The following is a 22,513-nucleotide window of genomic DNA, read 5'->3' as shown; positions in this document are numbered from 1 at the left end:
CTGCTGTTGAAAATGCGTGCGTCATGCACACTGCCAGGCCATCTCGCTACTAGGTTACATTGCGAATGCACATGTTGTTATCGCAAACCATTTGACAGTTTATAGAACAATTGATTGACTGATTTAATTTCATTAACACAGTGGATGAGATGATGGAAGAATCAGATTCCAGATTTCCACAAGACTATTTCACAATATATTGCAACATTGTTTGCGTTTTATCACTTTTAAAATTGACTTTACATTTCCAAAGTTTTTTGGCGGTAATTATGAAGGTCTGACCGAAACATTGTTCTGTAGTGTTCTGATGAAATAATTGCATGTGGAATGGACAGTGTGTGAGATCTCTTTTAAACTACTGGTAATTATAACACAAAAATTATTACAAAAAAAAAAAATATTTTGCTGCAACAATCATTAAAACATATCCCCCAAAATCCTGAAATGCGTCCACCATTAAGTTAAGACTGCATCTGCTGGGTTAAAACTCAAAATCAGATTAGTTCTGGTTTAACCCGAGTTTAACTTGGAATTAACTAATCCTGTGTGAGTCGTTACACAGCAATCACGTTCAACTTCATGCTCAGCTGCGTGTTAAACTCCAAAACCTCGGTTTTAAAAAGTATGGTTTTAAATCGCAGCGCAGCTAGCTGCCATGCTAACTCACAGAGCAATTGGCCCATTAAGTCTAACTAAGTGTAGTCCACGTGAGATGGGATGACCAACGCCATCTCCCATCAGCCTGGAAGGATACTTAAAACCTAACTATTTTCTTGTCTACTTAGAGCAGCTGGTGGATCTTTAGGTGAAGTCAATGCTGTCTTTCCTTTGATGCGCATCATTGTAAATAAAACTCTGTTCCTGATTTTTCCTACCATTTGTCTGACTGGGTCTTTATTCATCTCTGGGATCAAAATTACCATCAAGCCAAGATCAACTAATGAAATGAAATAAACCCTTCACACAATACCGAACACACACAAACTCACTGCAAGACCCCAAAAACATGGACACTACAAGTGTCTGCATTACTAAGCCATCAATTTCAAAGCTGAATCAAAGTTTCCAGGTTCAATTTTATTTTCAGCCAGCTTTGCAACCAAGATCAAGCAATGAAATGAAATTAACCCCTCACACAGACACAAATGATGAAACTTTTATTGCCCCAAAGAGAATTTGTTTTGCACTCAAGTGAGCCACATTGAACATCAAGTACAGACGACAATCAGTTTAAATTAGTCTTCTATGAGTTAATTCACGTCTTGTCCTTTCCAAACAAACTCTGGTTGCACCTTCACCTTCTTAACACCTGTCTTGCCAATCGACCTAATTAATGACTTCTACCCGTCATGGTGTGCCACTGTGCTACAACCTGATCCAGGCACACCAATAGATGATTCAAGCTCATCCTCAGAATGCACAGTAGCTCAATTATTAAGGCAAGTGCATAATGTGAAGGTCCTGGGTTCAAACCTCACCTGAGGCACATTATGGGCTGTATTTTGGGCACCAGCGCATGGCGTAAAGTTTGTTTTCCACCCGCGCAAAGTTTAATTCAGTATTTTGCACGTTTATTTTTTAAACATTGCGCCCAGGGGTGTGGCAGTTAACAACCTAGGGAGGGGCCTGGCACGTTGTCTAAAAATCGCTATCGTACACCACCTAAACTTGGTCAGAAGTCAATGGCGAGTTGTTCATATGCTATTTTAAGAGCGCATGTCAACAGTCATATTGGCAGGTGCACGCCCCATCCTTCTATCATTCATGAACGCACACCAGTGCACGTCCATGCAAAGCATTACAAATTGCACGATTACAATGGGAAACATAATTAGAATAAAGATATTACGAAATACTGTACATCTCATGATGAGTAGTTATTCACCATCATTTGCAAATTGGTAATGACGGTTAAAAGTGATTAGGGGAGAGGCGAGAGACACGTATGGAGCACTGCTGAAGATGCACTGTCACGAGATATAAGCAATTCCTCTAGCATAAATGTTGTTTTATTCATTTAGTCATTTGAGCAATATTAGGGTAAGTGTTGCTTTTTCCAGCCTATGTTTTCGATGGTAACCCATTGTCAGTCAATAGTGAAAGTAACTGCATATAACTGTCTCCTTGGTGAAGTTGAGTATGAGTATGGAGAATGACTGACTCCTTGGTGAAGTTAGTTTCACTTTGCCAATGAGTTCAAATAATAGACAGTTGCAAATGCGTGAAGGCTATGCTAGGTTTTAGTAAAACATGGTTTAAGATTGACTATTCCATACGGTCTCGCAAGCAGCCTCCTTCAAATGCGCCGTTGAATGCCAAAATACCGATGCATTTATTTGACATATCACGCTTTGCGCTGTTAAAGGGAATGACAGATTTAAAATGATGTTATGCCCTGCACTTTAGAATGTCATGATAGGGCCCTATGTCTATTTTTAAACTGAGTTAAAATTTCTCACTTGAATTTGGAAATTGTGACAATTTGCTTACATGAATTCAGTTTGTGATACTCCCTCACTCAACTCTCAACTGTGAGTTGGTCAGTAGCTCACAGTCATCCACCTGCAGCTCAGGAGACCCGGGTTTGAAACCCTCCTGAGACAGTACTCTGCCCATGCTTCCATGATCTTTTAAGACTTGCTGGTGCTGTTGTCCTTTACAGGACATGGTGTTCTAAGCGCCCAAAGGTCTAAAGTTGAGATCTGCAGTTGCAACTGTGACTTAAAACAACAAATGCTATATATTTTAAGTTTATTTTTGAAGCTTTCTCCTTTCATTGGGACAGGACTAGAGGTTGACAGGGAATGAGCAAGAAAGAGAGATGGAATTAGGATTGGGAAATAACTACAGGTTGGAAACAAACCCATGTCCTTTTGGGCACTTAGACCCGAAGGTGGCCACTTACCACACAGCTCCCAAAGACAAAATCATTTTTTTTTTATCACAAAAACAGAATTATTATTTTTGCTAAAGAGTTCTTAAGTTACCTTTTCCAAGGATGTCCATGAAAATTCCATAGACAGATAACAGGCTTTGAGCAAATTGCTGTACATTTCACGTATGACACCGTTTCTGTGTATATCAGAACAAAATCAAGTCAAATGTAATTCCTTATTATGTACAACATTTATTTTATTCAAAAATATAGCAAGTAAACAATGGCACGGACCATTCAAGTCTGATTTGATGGCTCCTACTGTAAAGCATTAATAATGGCTCGCACAACACATTAAAACGGCACATTTAATCTTTTCAGTCACTAAAATGGCACAATGCTACAGGAAATCATAACTCGAAGACAAATAATTTCATTAACCCTGATGCAGATGCACATTCGTCTTGACTCATTGACATTTACCAGTAGTGCATTTACTGTACACTGAGGTTCACCATCACCCCTCTCTCTATTGTTGTCCCACAATGGTACGGGCAATCAGCTCTTTCATGATTTCATTAGTTCCTCCATATATGGGCTGAACCCGGGAGTCAGCAAATGCTCTTGATGGGTTGAGAGAGAGGGAGAGAGAGAGAATAATTACCTCATAAAACACAAATATACTGTATAAAAAAGTGTAAAGTAAACAGGTGGATAAGGGCCTGTGAGTACAAGTCAGGCCAACTTTGTAACTTACTTTGCAATAGGATACTCCCACATGTACCCCCATCCACCATGCATTTGCAAACACTGAGTTGCTACTTTGTTCTGCAACTCAGACGTCCTGAGGGAGGATGACAGAAATCTTAGGTCAACTAACATGCTTTTTGTGAGCCTCTTCCAAAATCTTGGCAGACTGCTGCCAAAAATGATGATGACATTTCTCCTTACTCTCACCAGTACTTAGCCATAGATGCAGTGGAAGAGTCCAACCGTCTCAAAGCATGTAGCTGGAGGCAGGTATCTATAAATGCTCTGCCTACACAAATTTCAGTCTTAAGTTCTGCCAGCTTGTGTTGAACAGTCTGAAAGAGGAGAATAGTTATAATAGTTATAATAGTTATATAAAGACAGGCAAGAATACCTGAGATGCTGTCTTACACCCTGAGATTGACTATGCCACCAGCGGGATAAAGTAAACATATCTTAAAGGAACACGCCACCCAATGTCAGTAGTAATATATGTTCTTACCTTAACTTTTACGAGTTGAGTCATACCTCTCCCGTTAATTAATATTACTACGCTAGGTCGAAGTACTCCCAAGTGCTATTGCGCCACACATTGTAGTTCTCCTGTTTATTCGCTTGGAAAATCGCCACGTTTCATGTTGTGTGACCTTACACATTTTTATCAACTACTCGTGCAACTGTATTTAAGTAGGGAAAACGTGGATGTTTTTGATTACTGCTATCTTCCTCCCTCTATGGCTACATCTGAGCCCGCTAGCATAGCAACATGCTAACACATTCGCGCTGCGCACCAGAGCGTTTGAGTGCACGTACCGACACGGGAGAGGTATGACTCAACTCGTGAAAGTTAAGGTAAGAACATATATTACTACTGACATTGGGTGGCGTGTTCCTTTAAACTGCTAAAAACCAAAGATTCTACAGGAGAGTAGAGTAAAGCACTAGATCAGGCACAAGGCTTCAGCATCTGGCACACATCTGTGTGCCATCTTGTAGCTCCTCAGTCAGTGAGGAAACAACCTAACACATGGACTTATACATACATGTGAAATGGGGGATTTTCTTGCTATGTAATGATCCAATAAAGAAAAAACTTGTGGAGCTTTTTAATGCATGTTGATGACAACATGCATTAAAAATATACCACTGGAAGGAGTTGACTTCCACCACTGACGAGGCTCAAAATAGCATTACTCTTCGATGGAAGTGTGAAAAGGGTCCCTACAGACATATCAAAGTATTTTAAACTTCGTAAGTATACAGAAAGGTTTAAATAATTGTTTATGAAGTCAGTGCATATAAACTCATCTTCCAGTGGTCACCATCTTGAGAAAGCCTGTACAAGTCAGTGTCAACTGTGAAGATGGCGGTGACCGGGAGATTAGTTAAGGTAATGCACTGACTTCATAAACAGTCCTCATTCAGTGTATGAAGTCATTAAATGTCCAGTCAGAGTTTTTGCCAATTACAAAGGGTGGTCCAGTTCTCTTCAAGTCAAGTCAAGTTTATTTATATAGTGCATTTCATACACAGAGGTCATTCAATGTGCTTTACATAAACAAAAGCACAGAAGGGCAATAGTCAAATAATAGTTTAAAGGATAAAGATCATAATAAAAAAGAAAATATAAAAAACGCACAAGGTAAAATCATTTAAAAATAAAGAATAAATAAAAAGACAAAATAAAAGACACAAGGTAGAAGACAGATTCAGAATTTGTAACTCAGTGCAGTTAGCAGAAGGCATCTGAGAACAGTTTGGTCTTAAGTCTAGATTTAAAATTGGCTACAGTTGGAGCCTTTTTGATGTCATGTGAAGTTGGTTCCAGAGCTGAACTGCATTACAGCTAAAAGCTGCTTCATCGTGTTTAGTCCTAACAGCAGGTTTTACTAACAGCCAGGTTTTTCTCCTGAGACCTGAGAGGTAAAAAGCTGATTTAAAAAAGTAAATTTGTGTGTCATCTGCATAGCTATGATATGAAATCAAAATATAGCCACAAGCAGCAATGAGGGGGCCAAGCAGATGAACAGAAGTTGGGATTGAGATTGGTATTGCATTGATCTGGACCGGACTTGACTGGACTGGATTGGATTGGGAATGGGTCTTCAGTCCAGGTACAAAATTTGGTTTCCATACGTAAAAGCATTGCTGAGATATGAGCCTACTTACTGTGATTATAGATTGGATTGGACTGGACTGGACTGGATTGGACTGCACTGGATTTGATTGGACTGGATTGGGATTGCTGAGATATGAGCCTACTTCATGTGATTGTTGATTGGATTGGACTGGATTGGTCTGCATTGGATTGGATTGGGATTGCTGAGATATGAGCCTACTTCATGTGATTGTTGATTGGATTGAATTAAATTGGACTGGATTGGATTGGATTGGACTGGATTGGATTGCTGAGATATGAGCCTACTTCATGTGATTGTTGATTGGATTGGATTGGACTGAATTGGACTGGACTGGATTGGATTAGAATGGACTGGATTGGGATTGCTGAGATATGAGGTTACTTCATGTGATTGTTGATTGGATTGGATTGGACTGGATTGGATTGGGATTGCTGAGATATGAGCCTACTTCATGTGATTGTTGATTGAACACTCACCTCCACATCACAGGCTATCGTACCCCCACCATCACTGGATATTGCACCCCTCCCCCACATAGCGATCACGAACAATGAGGTGACAATGACTTCAGTCAACAGCAATCACACACAAATCCCAGATGCACCCCTCCCCCTCCCCACATCATCACAGCAGATCAAGCTTTCCTTACCAGCCTGTCAAGTTGCCCCGCATCCTTCTTCTTTGTGCTTCCTCCCTAGCATACCACTGCATAGAAGAGGACGCTGGCAACAACAGACTGGTAGAACATCCTGAGGAGCTTGCTGCACACATTGAAGGACCGCAGCCTCCTCAGGAAGTACAGCCTGCTCTGCCCTTTCTTGTAGAGTGTGTCCGTGTTGGCTGACCAGTCCAATTTATTGTCCAGGTGGAGACCCAGATACTTGTAGGTGCTTACCACCTCCACATTGACCCCATCAATGGAGACTGGTAGGAGAGTGGGCTTAGACCTCAAGGCCAGAAAACTTCTGTATGTGGCATGACTCTGTGTTGTAGCAGAAGTCAGATGTGTACAGGGTGAACAGGACTGGTCAGGTAATCTGTACCAGGTTACCAGGTGAGCATCCACACCCATCTGCAATAGCTTGTCTCCTAGTCTGAGGGGTTGGATGGTGTTAAAAGCACTTGAGAAATCAAGTGATGTCTTGATGTCTTTCACTGTGTTGGAACTTGTCCGAGGCGTAGACTCAAGTTAAAGATGTGCTTCAGTGGCTTCCCCAGTTCAGCAGCACAGGCCTTGAGTAGCCTTGGACACAGTCTGTCAGGCCTTCTTGGGGCGAAGTTTCTTTAGTTGAACTCTTACTTGATCTGCTGTGATGATGGGGGGTGTGGGGAGGGGGAGGGGTGCATCTGGGATTTGTGTGTGATTGCTGTTGACTGAAATCATTGTCACCTCATTGTTCGTGATCGCTATGTGGGGGAGGGGTGCAATATCCAGTGATGGTGGGGGTACGATAGCCTGTGATGTAAAGGTGAGTGTTGCACTGGTATTGAGGGGGTGTGGGAGTGCATAGGGGCTGGGGAATGACCACCTCCTTGATGTCCCTGTCAAGGCTGCCAGAGTCGTGGACACCTCAACAGGCACAGGAAAGGATGCATCAGGTGAGGGCAGGACGTGAGGTGATGGTGGCTTAGGTCGTTGGGTGTCACCGGGATGCAGAGCTGGAGAGACTGGGAGGCTGGGAGGTGGGGGTAGGGCAGGCACGCAAACAAGAGCAATGTCTGAGTCAGCAGGGGGTGGTGGACAGACCACTGCCATTGGAGCACGAGCAGGGCAGTCAAACCTGTTGTAGAAGTGGTTCAGCTGGTTCGCCCTGTCCAGGTCCCCCTCAACAGAGCTGCTGCTCTTCTTCAGGCCCCTGGCAAAGGCATCCTATGTAGCATGGAATTGCCCTCTTTCCACAGGAGCAGCTCTTCTGACAACCCTTAACACATGATATTGCCATCCATTGGCAGGCTGTGTAGATGGAATTGAAAATGCTTGGCCCTCATCCAGAGACCATCCAAAATTTCTGATTTTTTACTGCCCAAGCGATTCATCATTATTATAATGTTCATATTAATAGCGACTTGAAATACAACCCCAAAACAGAAAAAGTTGGGACGTTGTGCAAAATGCAAATAAAAACTAAATGTGATAATATACAAGTCTCGTAAACCCATATTTAGCAGCAAAAAGGACACAGACAACATATCTAATGTTGAAAATGAAAATTTGGACTATTTCATGGAAAATATATGTTCATTTTGAATTTTATGCCAGCAACATGTTGGGACGGGAGCATGTTTATCACTGTACTGCTTCACCTCTTCATTTAACAAAATTCTGTAAATGTTTAGGAACTGAGGAGACTATTTGCTAGAGTTTTGAGAATGAACTCTAGCAAATAGTCATTACTACACGATTTCAGTTGCTCAACAGTATGGGGTATTCTTAGTCATGCTTTCCACTCCATTATGCACCTAATTTGACAAATCTGAACTGCAGGACTGAACTTCAAGGTCTTCTCTAGAATAGATATTGACTGGATGGCAGTATATGTTGCTCAAAACCTGTATACATCTTTCAGAATTGATTGTGCTTTGCCAAATGTGCAAGATGCCCATGCTGTAGGCACTAATGCTCCTCCACATAGTCATAGATGTTGGGTTTCGAACTGAGCATTAAAACAAGTTGGATACATGGATAGGCCCTCTCCTCTTTAGCCCAGATGAGTCCATGATTTCCAAAAACAATGGCAAATGTTGATTGGTCTAACCACAGGACATTTTTCCACGTTACCTCAGTTCATTTTAAACAAGCTCAGGCCCAGATAAGACGGTGGTATTTTCTGTATTGTGTCTCAATACAATTTTGGTTGTTAGAATTTTGGCTGCAGTTTTTGAATTGAGTATCAAACAGTGCACATAGACAATGGTTATCAGAGGTTGTCCTGAGCCCATACAATGACAGGTGTGGAAACAGGTCTGGTGTTGATGCAGTGCCATCTGAGGTCCAGAAGACCACGACCATCCAATGTGTTTTTCAGCTCCTTCCCTTGTCCTGTAGATGATGGACCCCCCAAATACTTCACAATTTCATCTTAAGAAGCATTAAAATGGCATTGTTTTATCATTAGGTTTACACAGAATGATGAATACCCGTACATCTTTACTTCTAAGAGACCCTGCTGGGATGCTCTTTTTCATACCCAATCATGTTGCCTGTTACCCTAATTAGTTTTGAAACATTCCTCCTTTTGTTTTCTTTATCATTACACACCTTTTCCAGCATTTTGTTATCCCTGTCCCAACTTTTTTTGAAACATGTTGCTGGTATCAAATTCAAAATTAAAATATATATTTCATGAAATAGTCAAATTTGTCATTTGATATGCTTTTTCAACATTTGATATGCTGTCTGTGTCCTTTTTTCAAGTAAATATGAGTTTAAGATATTTGCAGATTATTACATTCTGTTTTTATTCACATTTTACACAACGTCCCAAGTTTTTCTATTTTGGGTTGTAATTGTTTTATAATGAAAACTGAAAAGCACTTAGACTAGGCCTACCATGAAATTTCTCAACCTCGATTTCGCCAGCTTCTCGATATTTTATCGCTGCCAATGTCTTTGCAGTCCACAGCAGCAATAAGTGGTTATTTATTGCCTTCTAGTGGTGAAATGAAAATCCAAGTAGCCTAGCCTATTTTCCATGGGATTTCCAACAATACAGGAAGTAGCGTTAACATAATCGTGCACCACTGCTGAAGAAGACGTTGTGTTTTTGATGTGTTTGTGGACTAAGTTTGTGCATAGTAAAAGTGCAAGGATACAAAGACAGAACCGACTGATATCTTATTCATGGACTGTTTTACAAGATCACCTTTTCGGTAAGTAGTATACGTAAAACTATTTGATCAATCAAAACTATTTTCTTTGCAGCAGGCTAAGCTAGAACTAGTGCTAGTGGAGAAACATGGATAATTAGCAACAAAAGTTCGAAGTCTTTCAATGTAACGTTACATGATCACAACTTTATTTCATACTGCTTGTACAATCAAGATATCGTTTGAAAGCTGTATTCCCGTTGTGTTGGCAGGGCTGTAGATTTCACAACTAAAATTATATATAGCAGAGATATGAAAGCAGTTATGGATGATGGCATTTGATCGCGGCTGCTAGCTGCCTGATAGGGAACTGCAAAGAGCTTCAAAAGCGCATTTTTTTGCGGGGGTACATACATACTTTGAACACATCCTACAAGTTTCCAGCAGCTTGTTGACCGGGTTGTCCACCCAGGTTGTGATCCTCAGACATCATAGATTTCATTTTTATATGACAACCTTTTACAGCAGCCCATGTCTGATTTAGTAAAAACGGGTTTTGCCCCCTGGGTAAAAGTGAAACTAACTTCACCAAGGTGCCAGTCAACGAAGGAATTTATATGCAGTTACTTTCATTATTGACTGACAATGGGTTACCATCGAAAACATAGGCTGGAAAAAGCAACACTTACTAATATTGCTCAAATGACTGAATAAAACAACATTTATCCTGCAGAGGAGTTGCTTATCTCGTGACAGTGCGTCTTCAGCTGTACTCCTGTCTCTCGCCTCTCCCCTAATCACTTTTATCCGTCATTACCAATTTGCAAATGATGGTGAATAGCTTCTAACTACTCATCATGAGATGTACAGTATTTCGTAATATCTTTATTCTAATTATGTTTCCCATTGTAATCGTGCAATTTGTAATGCTTTGCATGACGTGCGCTGGTGTGCGTTCATGAATGATAAGGATGGTACGTGCACCTGCCATTATGACTGTTGACATGCGCTCTTAAAATAGCATATGAACAACTCGCCATTGACTTCTGAACAGGTTTAGGTGGTGTATGATAGCGATTTTTAGACAACGCGCCAGGCCCCTCCCTATTGCCACACCCCTGTTAGTGAATGTTGTGTGTGATGTCTGTATGCTATGAGACCTTGAATTTCCCCTTGGGGATCAATAAAGTATCTATCTATCTATCTATATATCTAACCCTATAATTAGGCTGGAGAATAAAATGGTCAGTTTTGGCAGATTTCCTGAATAGTGAATTTGCAGCCAATAGTACTACTCACTTCGCAACACTACAGACTCATATACAGTAGGTGGAGGTATGCAACAAATGAACAATGCAATATGCCAATAAACTAAAGAAGACGACTACTCACTTCAAGATCTGCTTATGTTATGCACCAAAGCCAGTTTATAGTAACCTGACCCTAACCAGGTTCCGCTTAGCTCCGCCTAGCTTCACTCACATCCATCTGGGACCTCTTCCATTGAGTGTGATTTCTGCAACCGACTTTATGGTTCAGCCAATCAGGACGCAGGGCGGGAGTTTCATAGATGTGACATAGCGTAGAAGCGGCTGTGAGACTGTTATTAGCGTCACGGGTTGGCTTCGATGTGAGTGGTTGAAGAAGAACGTCAATAGATGACGGACAAGTGGCTTATTCAATCATATGCAAGCATTTTTTGATTAGGCCCAGCCTTCTGAAGCAACACTTCAATGGATCGGTTCCAGATGGATGAGTGGAGCTAGGCGGAGCGAAATTCATCTGGCTAGGGTCAGGTTAAGTTTATAGGACATTGCAACAGAATTGGAGAAGGGATCAAATACTGAGGAAGAATCAGTCCCTCAATGATTGGAATTAAATGTTTGACTGTCAAGTATTGTTCTTTTGTACTTCTACGTTTTCTCTGCTGGCCCTTCAGCAGTTCGTTTGCTGTGCCAATGCGTGTGTTATTTTTAGCTCGTAGACCACCTATTAAAAATATACGTTTTCGATGTCCGGAGACGGAGAGCCATATGTGCTTACTTTTTTTTTTTTTTAACAATCTCTATGCTACTCACCAAAACGTAGGCATGGAAACATGATGAAGTATCCAACTGTCGTGTGTTAAATTATTGTGATTCACGAGCCAGTGGTTTTCAAACATTATCTTGCGACTTCGGACATCTGATGAAATGCAACAGGCTCATATAGTCCCTCGCGTTCGCAAAATGAGGACATACATTAGACTGCTCAGATAATAACAGGTGTGCCTCCTCAGTTTTGCACGGTTTTAGTCAAGTTATAGGCCGGTTTTAGTCAAGTTATAGGCCTGTTTACCTTTAAAGGTTCTGTTTCATTTTGCAATGAGCAGTGTGTGTGTGTGTTACAATAATAATAATAATAATAAAAAAACATTTGAAAAAAAATTCTGACCGCCCGATTCACGTTGGCTGGGGGGCAGGGGGGCCCATCAGACATTTGTGCCCAGGTGTCTATGAATTGGTAATCCGGCCCTGCCCCCAACAAATCGCACCTTTCCACCTCTGGGCTATGATGTCCAGGAGGAGGAGGGGCCTGAGGCTAATGGCCTACAAGCTGATCTGATGTCTGATGTGTGGAATATGGGGAGGGAAGCATACCTGTCAACACTCCCGTTTTTCCCGGGTTCTCCCGTATTTCAAGGTCATCTCCCAGCACCCTCCCATTTTGTTATTTCTCCCGGAAAACTCCCGTATGGCCATCAAACATCATTTTAAAATCATTGATCCATTCATTTTTTCTATTAGTCTGACATCTCCCAGGTTGTCAGATTGTGTATGAAATACACCCTACACATACAAGGATACAAGGAAGTTTATTGTCACATGCATATAGTTACTGGAAGTAAGAAATGCAGTGAAATTATGTCTGGTGTCAGCCTATTTGTGCATTAATGGGGGGGGGGGGGGGGGGGGTAAAGAGTGCAGTAGAAGAGGGGTTTAGTAGATTAAGTGGCAAGGGCTGCATAAAAAGGTGGGGGAGGATTGGGATTGGGTGGGGGGCACCAACAAGGAGCACCCAAGAGCAACAGGGGCAAGGAAAAACTCCCTTACCAAGGAAGAAACCTTGGGCAGATCCACGGCTCAAGGGGCTAACCCAACTGCCAGGGGTCTTGGTGTGTGTGTTGGGGATGACAGGAGATGGGATAGTGTGCTGTGTATGTGGGGAGAGGGGCAGTGTGCAATATGTGTGCTGGGGAAGCTTCCTCATGAGACAATGTGCTGTGAATGGGGGGCAGTGTGCTGTAAGTATGTTGGGGATGTGTGTTGGAGAAGCTTCCTGATGAAATAATGTGCTGTGTATGTAGGGGGGCAGGGACTTACTATTGCAAGCAGAGTACTGTATGATGTATGTGAGTGATGACAGTGAAGATGTGTGTGTGGGCGGGAGGGGAGTGGAGCAGTGACTGTGTGTGTGTGTGTGTGTGTGGTGTGTGTAGGTGGGGGCAGTGTGCTGTAAGTATGTAGAGGATGTGTGTTGGAGAAGATCCTGAAGACAATGTGCTGTGTATGTGGGGGCAGTGTGCAGCAAGTATGTAGAGGAGGCTTACTGTAGCAAGCAGTGTGCTGTATGTATGTGAAGTGATGACAGTGATGATGTAAGTGTGTGTGTTGGGGATGGGGATGGGGGTGTGGGGGGGGTGGGGGGCAGAAAGGCTAGGCAATCAAGGACATGGGTAGATGGAGGAGAAATCAAAAATAATAAATAAAAAGTTCTATGGAGATGTGCAAAAGTTGGAGAAAGTCAGACATGTGTGTGTGTGTGTGTGTGTGTGTGTGTTTTGACGTGTGATGAAATAAGAAAAAAATAAAAGGGAGAGGGATGTAAAAGTGCTAAAAGTCTTGTAGGTGTGTGTGTGTGTGTGTGTGTGTGTGTGGGGGGGGGTCATGAGTGCTGAGTAGTGAATGAGTGCAAAGTCAGTATAGTGTGAGTTCAGAGTTGGGAAATGTTTGAGAGTGCTGAGGAGTGAATGTGTGCAAAGTCAGTATAGTGTAAGTTCAGAGTTCGGATGGCCTGGGGATAAAAACTTCTCCTGAGTCTCTCAGTTCTGGCTTTGTGACTACATAGGCGTCTTCTTGATTTCAGCGGTAGGAATAATCCATTGTTAGGATGAGAAGAGTCCTTCAGAATCTTTTGGGCTCTTAGGAGTACTCTTCTGGAATAGATATCTTGTAGAGCAGGGAGTTGAGTTCTTATAGTACGTTCAGCTGAGCGCACTACTCTCTGCAGAGTACTACAATCTCTAACTGTGGAGTTCCCATACCAGGTGATGATGCTACCAGTTAGAACACTCTCAACAGCTGAAGTGTAGAAGGCCTTCATGATGGATGTAGAAACTTTGAATTTCCTTAGCTGGCCTAAGGAAGTAGAGTCGTTGTCTGGACTTTTCAGAACATATTGAGTGTTAACAGTCCATGTTAAGTCTTCAGTAATGTGGACACCAAGGTATTTAAAACTTGTGACTCTCTCTACAGGTTGCCCGCTGATCATTAGTGGGGTATAACTGTAGTTCTGCTGCTGCCTTCTGTAATCCACTACCATTTCCTTGGTTTTATTGATATTCAGTGTCAAGCTGTTAGATTGACACCACTGTGCCACATCATCAACCTGATCCAAGTACAGCTGTTCATTGTTGTTACTAATCAGGCCCAAGATCACTGTGTCATCTGCAAACTTGATGATGGAGGTATGACTACTGTTGGCTTTGCAGTCATGTGTGTATATGTTGTACAGCAGTGGACTCAAAACACAGCCTTGGGGAGCACCAGTGCTGATGGTTAATGAGTCAGATGTCAGACCCCCCTCTAACCACTTGTGAACGGTTGGTGAGGAAGTCAAATATCCAGTGACACAGGGTGGTGTTCAGTCCTAAGGCCTTCATCTTTGTGACCAAGGTGAGAGGCACTATCGTGTTGAATGCTGAACTAAAGTCAATGAACAGCATCCTCACATAATTCCCATTCCCCTCCTCCAGGTGAGTTAAGGTGGTGTGCATAAGGTTTGAGATGGCATTCTCTGTAGACCTGTTGGCTCTGTAAGCAAATTGGAGGGGGTCGAAGGAGGCAGGGAGGGATAAGCAGATAACGTTTTTCACAAGCTTCTCAAAACACTTCATCACTGTAGATGTCAGGGCTACTGGGCGGTAGTCATTCAGACATGATGGACTTTTGTTTTTCGGTACTGGAACAATAACAGACTGCTTGAGGCAAGTAGGAACTGTCTCTTGAGCCAATGATGTGTTAAAGATAAAAGTGAACACAGGAGCTAACTGAGCAGCGCAGGATTTCAAAACCCTGTTAGAAATTCCATCCGGTCCTGTAGCTTTTCTACAATTAACCCTCCTAAAGGCATTGCTCACATCGACCTCAGAGACACCGAAAGGTGCATCCTCATTTGCTTCACATGCTGCAGCTAGTCCAATATAGTCTGTGTTTTTCATGTCAAAGCGAGCATAAAAAGCATTAAGTTCATCAGGGAGGGCTTTACTCACATTCATCATAGGAGGGGACTTTCTTTCAAAGCATACACGATGACTTAGTTTCAATTTCAACCGTTTTGTCATAGGCTAAAACCTGGCATCCCAAATAAGGAAGCGGGTGCCGACTGCGCAGCCGACGGCACCCGCCGCTTGCAACTAGCCCGCTTGCTTACGACGAGACGACGAGCAAGCGGGCTAGTTGAATGGCCTACTCCAGAACTAGCTGTTGTGAAATTGTTGGGAATTTAATTGATTAACACATCACATAAACTGTTAGAGTGATACACTGCAGTTGTGCCCTCGGAACCAAATCTGACAGCAAGCAGCTTTGGCGTTTTGGAAGTAGGCTGCAGGCAGGCAGCTGGTGGATACATAACTGGCTTGCGTAAGGTAATGGTAAGGTAAAAGCAACGACCGAAATGCAGTGTTGAAACACATGTATGAAACGTATTAAATATGCAAACACAAATCCGATATAAACACTAACCCCCCCCCCCCCCCAAAAAAATCTCCCGTTTTTGGAAAGCTAAATGTTGACAGGTATGGAGGGAAGTGGCAGTGTTTTTTTTTGCGCGTCTGTAGAAGTCAGCCAAATATGAGGGGACTGACATGAGATTCTCTGTGCTTAATGAAAATATAAATTAATCCCAAATCCCAAAATAATGGTTGAATATTACTGATGATATTTCATTGTTATTTAAGAACATGCAACGCGCACAGGGCACCAAAAACATCTTGCTCGTAAAAAATCATCATACCGCATACTGTGACGGGTCGGTTATTTAGCCTACTTACTGTAGGCTGCGCAAACCACAGGCCTTTATTTTGGGCAAGCCTGCATTCGAGGCAGGCCTTTAAGGCTTCTGTTGAAGAATTTGATATAAAGCCTGCGGTAACAGTTGTCCTCCTGCCCCTGCTACCACAGCTGTGTAAGTGAGTCCCTGGATAGTGTGGCATGCTCACGCATTATGTCTCCTTGCAAACTTGACTATAGCGAAACCATTAATGAAAGCAAAGCAACCATTTACGTCTTCATAAAATAACAACTTGCAGATATGCCTTCATAGCTTTGGGCTTCATTCAGCATTTTGTTCTTCCACTGGAAATTACTCTTCTACATTTGCTGCCTGCTGCATCCTTTCTGTTATTGTTTAGAAAACGTTTGAGGTCTTGAGTTAATGCATTAAACATTGTTTGCTGGTAACCCGCCACAAATAGCCTACAGATTCTTGCGTGCATACATTATCATTCTCTCTCCAAAATGTGCCCGTTCTATAGGCTGGCAAAGTGCGTAATTCTGCGGCATAAAGCAGATGTATTTGTTTATTGTACAGACAAATAAAAATAACCTGTCAAGCAGTCAATTGACTACACTGCAGTCAAGAAGTAGGGCAAATTAATTTACGAAACCAAAACCTGGGTCATAGTTGTCTAAGCCTCTATTGCGTAGCCTGTTAAAAACGTTGCTAGATAGTAAATCGCTAGCCTGGCCTAATTGCCTTCCTACGTACTTCCGCTCGATTTTCATCTCCCTCCACGACTTCGTCTGGGATTCCGGCCATTGGCCTCGCTCGCAGCGGTATATTCGACTCCGCGCCAACAGTGAGCAGGAGGCGAGAGTTGTGAGAGACGACGTCGAGATTCTGCGCTGTGTTTGAATTGTAGTCCTTGGGGAGTTGGCAATGGCATAAGTTAATGAAGCAATTCAGTCCGTTCTGGCTACGCTTCCAAATATTCAGGAATTGAAGTCCGAACAAAAGGAGTGTTTAACACATTTCATTTCGGGCAAAGATGTCGTGGCCCTACTCGGGATTTGGGAAACGTTTGATTTGTATCGCGCAGTAGCCTCGATATTAAATTACAGCATGTGTGGCAGACCCGGTATGAATGAAGCGGCGTGTTTTCAATGATCACATCTAGCTTTGACAATTGTGTTGATATTGTATCACCGAGGCTATTTGCCCCTGTGTTGGGCTTTCCCCTGCGTTCCCCTGTGTCTTCTGTGTTCCCGGCCTGTGCTTGTTTGTGTGTGTGTGTGTGTGAGTGCGCGCAAGTGTTTGTGTCTCTCCCTCATAGAATGTGTCAATGAGTTCTGATGTGTTTTGATTGGGGGGTGTCCGGGAGGGAATATTTAGGGGTTCAGATAGGTTAGGGATTGCTAAGAGGAGGGAATAGAATAGGGGGATCTAGCAAGTTTAGTCAGAGTAGAAGTGGATTACGTGCGAGTGATTTGTGTTGCGTTGTGTTGTTGGCCGATGAGTGTGAATGACGAGTGATTGAGACCATGATTTATCAGCGATCAGTTTGTTGTTTTGTAGTGGACACCTCCTGTTGCCCGTGCACTAGCCTGTACATCTATAGGAAATAAACTACCAGAGTTTTGGAATGATATATCAGCCTTCCCGTCTCCTAACTTCTCATCGGCGTTACAATATGTTATCTTCAACCTTACTGTTGAATAGTAATCTGCTATTTGCTCTTCTTCCACTAACTCTTACATTTGTATCGCAAAGCTGGCATGGTCATTTACATCCATCTTGTTCGCTTTGGTGGGGAATGGTTGTTGTGCAATTTCTGAGCATTGTAGTGTAGCTTCACGATCAAGCTGGCGCATAACATACGTCACGGCCAAACGTTAGCGATTGGGTGAAATCAGATCCAATCGTTTTAAACTTCTACAGAGTCCACGCATCCAGCTTGCAAACGTTCGTCAATAGCCGAGATCCCAGACCCTTGTAGAAGCGAAGCGTACCAAGGGGATGGCAAATGGCCAGGCTAGTAAATCGCCAACGACATTGTTTTCTGCAGAAGCCTACCCTAGGCTACAGATTAGCTCTGAACAGTTATTTTTCTACTGGCTCAATTATCAAAAAGGTGCTTTCTCTTCGTCCTCCACACATTAAGCAGGTAGTTCCGTAGAGAGACGTTAGAATAAATTAGCATTTGCGATTGACAACGTTGTGATAAGTAGGCTACTAACTTTGCAAAGTTAACTTGAATGCATCAATTTTGAACAAAGTTGTGTAGGCTACACCGCGCCAGTTGTAGTCTGCATGAACAGTTCTTGCATAAGACACTGTTTTGATTTGCGTAGGGGAGGCGAGGGCTGAAGCCAACCTGTTTGAGGGAGAGCGGTACAAGGAGAGAATGCTTGCTATCCTGCGCATATCTCTACAATGAAATAATGTGTCTAGGCTAATCTATATTTTCAATAAGCAATCACTGCATGCCTATGGAAACAATAAGTCAATATATTAGAGATATTAAGAGTAACGCAGGAATGGACGTTACAGTTATTCAGTAACTGTAACGAATTACTGAAAATTGAATTGCTTGCTGTCATTGTACAATAACGTAGACAACAAATTAAGATATTTTTTCGTTTTGTGGAGCGGCATCGGTAGGCTATAAAAAGCAGATTTCGATTTTCGTTAACCACTGTGGAGCCAAGACTTATGCCATACCCAAGTAGCCTAAATCAAGGTCATTTTTAATTATGCATGATTTATTTTGTTATTGAATTCGTAGGCTGGGATTCCTCTCAGCAACAATTAGAACCCGATTGATGCAAAGTGTGGAAATAAAAAAATAAAAAAAAAATCACGAAATGAAATCAAATTGCATCATATTTACAGTCTATACTTCTCTGCGTTCCCCTGCACACCTATTACTCTCGTTTGAATTACGATGCACAGTGGCTGAAAGTGGTACTACAGTTTCATGCAGCTTCACGTCACGTAATGCGTGAATTTCAAAGTAATGCCCACTGTACGTTTGTCATGATTTTTAAGAATCAGAATTACCAGTTCCAACACTAAACACTAATTAATTACTATGTGTTCGTACAGAAATAAATGTATAATTTCATACATAAAAAATATAAAATATTATGTAGGCTATATATGGCCTGATGAAAGTGGACAGCTAAGAGCTAAGAGATATTGACTAGGCTACCGAAGATCTGCTCCAAGAAAATCCTCATAAAAAAGACAGATAGACAGCCAATCTGAACACTTGCTTGTGCCCCAACCAGCTGAATTTTCCACATTAGGCCTAGCAAAAAAGCTGCTTAAGACTATACCGCATGGTCACTCATCTAAAATCTAGTAGCCCAGTCTGTACCAACCTCATATACTGCCAGACAAATTCATAGAATCAAGGGAGTAGCTGCTAAAATGCCATTGCAAAGCAGCAAAAAGGTGTTTGAAGCCGCTGGTGCCTCTGGAGTCCCACGAACCTCAAGGTGTAGGATCCTCAAGAAGTTTGCAAGTGTGCATAGACCTACTATTCAGCCACCCCTAAACAATGCTCACAAGCAGAAAAGGTTGCAGTGGGCTTAGGAATACATGGAGACTAATTTTCAAACAGTTTTGTTGAGGGGCCGTGCAACACTAGATGGTCCAGATGGATGGAGTAATGGATGGTTGGTGAATGGCCACCATGTCCCAACAAGGCTGAGTCGTCAGCAAGAAGGTGGCGGAGTCATGTTTTGGGCTGGAATCATGGGGAGAGCTGGTAGGCCCCTTTAGGATCCCTGACGGTGCGAAAATGACCTCGGCAAAGTATGTAGAGTTTCTGACTGACCACTTTCTTCCGTGGTACAAAAAGAAGAACCGTGCCTTCTGTGGCAAAATCATCTTTATGCATGACAATGCACAATCTCATGCTGCAAAGAATACCTCTGGGTCATTGGCTGCTATGGGCATAAAAGGAGAGAAACTCATGGTGTGGCCCCCATCTTCCCCTGACCTCAACCTTATAGAGAACCTTTGGAGCATCATCAAGCAAAAAATCTGAGGGTGGGAGGCAGTTCACATCCAAGCAGCAGCTCTGGGAGGCTATTCGCCTTATTCACCCGGCGGCCATTACGAGGCTGAGGGGTACACTTGCCATTACACCTCAGTCCAGCAGATGGTGGTGGTAATGCACTCCGTTTGCAAACTGCCAAAAAAAGCTCACCGAAAAAAGGAGAAGGGTTCACTGGCCTGTTCTTCTTCAGTGAGTTTTTTTAGCAGTTTGCAAACAGAGTGCATTACCATTGTTTATCTGAACTAGCAAAAGTAATAGGAATGTGGGACTTGACAAAGGGTAGACATGCATGGTCGTGTGATCTGCGTATCAATAGTGTAATGTGAATGCACAACATTTCAAGTTCGTTTCTCTGTGGACGCGGAACAAATTCGTAAACAAAACGAAAACAGACCTAATGTAAACGTAGCCCAAGTAGTAGAAAGCAGTACATAGTTGAAACCATTACATAGTATCCATTCATCGTGACTATCTTGATGGAAAATGAGACGATGGAAGTGTCAATGTTTACATATTACTCACCTGTAGATGTGCTATGGTCTTGCCAAATGCTTTCCTCTGCATGACATAGTTCCTCGTTTCCTCAAACATGAACTCACAACTGGCAATAGCCATAATGGCTATCAGCAAGCGCTCCTGAGACACACAGGAAGAAAGATTAAGTCACAGAGAATGGAACTGTCCTCTTAACTACATTATCACACTAATATTATTTGTTTTTGTTTACCTGTGGCAGTTCATTCATTAGGTAGTAGAACCCTCTGTTGACTTCCCCTAATAATGCATCTCCTGGGAGACGTACATCCTCAAAGAACAGCTCTGCAGTGTCCTGTGGGCAAGGTCTTTGTTAAAGGTACTCTGTGATCAAGTTATGTGGTTGTGCAAATCTGCAAGTGCATACCTGAGCTTTCAGGCCAATTTTCTCCAACTTCCGACCCTTCTGAAAGCCCTTCATTCCATTCTCCACCAGGAAAAGGCTGATGCCATGAGCTGCTGTACGGGCCTCACGATTTGTCACAGCAACCACAATCACCAGGTCACTCATCCACCCATTGGTAATGAAGACCTGAAATATGAGGAGTGTATACAGTAGTCATGATATAATTTTGTGTCACTTGACATGTGAGTGATATCACACAGTGCTAATGCTAATACATTTTACATTACATTTGCTCATTTAGCAGATACTTCTATCCAAAGCGACTTAGATATGACAATTATATTACAAAGACCATTGTCTCTGGAGCAATTTGGGGTTAAGTGCCCCGCTCAAGAGCACAACAGTAGAAGTCAGGAATTGAACCCACAACCTTTCAAACTACAGCATGCTAGCCCAGCTCCTTAACCACTACGTTACCACCGCCCAACGTTCCTCATGTGATGTTAAATAACTTGAGAAACGTCACATAATTTATGGTATGTTAACTGCTTTTCCACCATTATTTATCAGTCAAACAGCCTAAGTTTTAATCTTAGGCTTTTCCACTGTGACAATTATGATCTGTCAGCAGACCATCTAAAGCACTATTATTGAAAGACATTGGCAATACTGCATATGGTGAAGCATAGGCCATAGAAAGATGTGACTATGGCCTTTGTAATTTCTAAAGTGATGTTAAATAAGTTGTACTCTTCAAAACCTTAAATAAACAAATGTTTGTCATTGATGGCTATAAGCAACAATGTCATTGTCAAACATCAAAACAGTTCTCTTTCGGTTCGACTCACTTGACATTTCACTTTGGGATGCACCTCCTAAAGGTAATTGACTGAAACCTATTCAATCACACCTATATGCCTACTTGGTCAATGCAATATGAAGTCCATATATGGCTCTGGTCCCGCCTATTCACTCGCAGTGTTCGTAGCAAGCCTTTTGTTAGCGTTACCAAATCTGGAAAGCTTCAACTTCAATGTCACTTTTCCCACTGGCATCATGCAGTACTTATTGGTTAGTATTCACTAAATGCTGGTTGGTTGGTCAGAAGCACTGGTCAGTGAGATGTTTAGAGAAAGAGTCATAGAAACTAATGGATGTTCTATTTGACAAGTTGTTGATGGCACTGGACTATAAAAGCCTTCAGCTCAACATCTGTTAGCGATAATTTATTTTGGTTGCCTGAACTATAAATTGACCTTTAAACTGATGGCAAATAAGAGTAAAGATAGTAATCTTTGATATATTCCATATACTATTCAAAGCAAATATATGAGTAATTATGGGAGTAATAAAGGTCAGTTCAACCAAACCTTGTTTCCATTTAGGATCCAGTCATTGCCATCTCTCTTGGCATAGGTCTTTACACCCTGCAAATCACTTCACAAAATAAAAGAGAAACAGTTAATACTCTTGACCTGGGGCAAACACACACACAGAGACAGGCGGGTGGGATATGTAGAGGGGGGCTTTGTGTTGTCTGTTGTGGGGTAACACAGAGTGAGTCCATCTTATGCTACATCCACACTTTTCCTGGTTTTGTTTGAATCCAAAACACTTTTGTTTGTGCCTCTTGTCCATACTACTCTGGGATGTTCAAGCTACCGAAATGAAATTTGAAATTTGAATTGAGGTTTTTGAACAATATTTACTTGAAACCGTGTACATGGAGGAGA

At 42.2% G+C, this 22,513-nt stretch overlaps 1 protein-coding gene across 1 annotated transcript in view; it reads right to left on the bottom strand.

Moving 5' to 3' along the window:
* Positions 1–3,107: 3,107 nt before the first annotated feature.
* acadl (acyl-CoA dehydrogenase long chain) overlaps positions 3,108–22,513 on the bottom strand; it is a 64,273-nt gene continuing 44,867 nt past the window's right edge. Inside the window, exons 5-11 of the mRNA XM_048267402.1 lie at positions 22,151–22,217; positions 20,802–20,966; positions 20,628–20,729; positions 20,423–20,536; positions 3,833–3,960; positions 3,633–3,719; positions 3,108–3,498 (exon numbers count right to left, since the gene is read on the bottom strand). Coding sequence (XP_048123359.1) covers positions 3,405–3,498; positions 3,633–3,719; positions 3,833–3,960; positions 20,423–20,536; positions 20,628–20,729; positions 20,802–20,966; positions 22,151–22,217 — 757 coding nt within the window. The 3' untranslated portion in view covers positions 3,108–3,404. The remainder of the gene's footprint in view (positions 3,499–3,632; positions 3,720–3,832; positions 3,961–20,422; positions 20,537–20,627; positions 20,730–20,801; positions 20,967–22,150; positions 22,218–22,513) is intronic.

Source organism: Alosa alosa, chromosome 17 (assembly GCF_017589495.1).
Source record: "Alosa alosa isolate M-15738 ecotype Scorff River chromosome 17, AALO_Geno_1.1, whole genome shotgun sequence".
Lineage (NCBI taxonomy): Eukaryota > Metazoa > Chordata > Actinopteri > Clupeiformes > Clupeidae > Alosa > Alosa alosa.
This window is presented reverse-complemented; position numbering and strand designations above follow the sequence as displayed.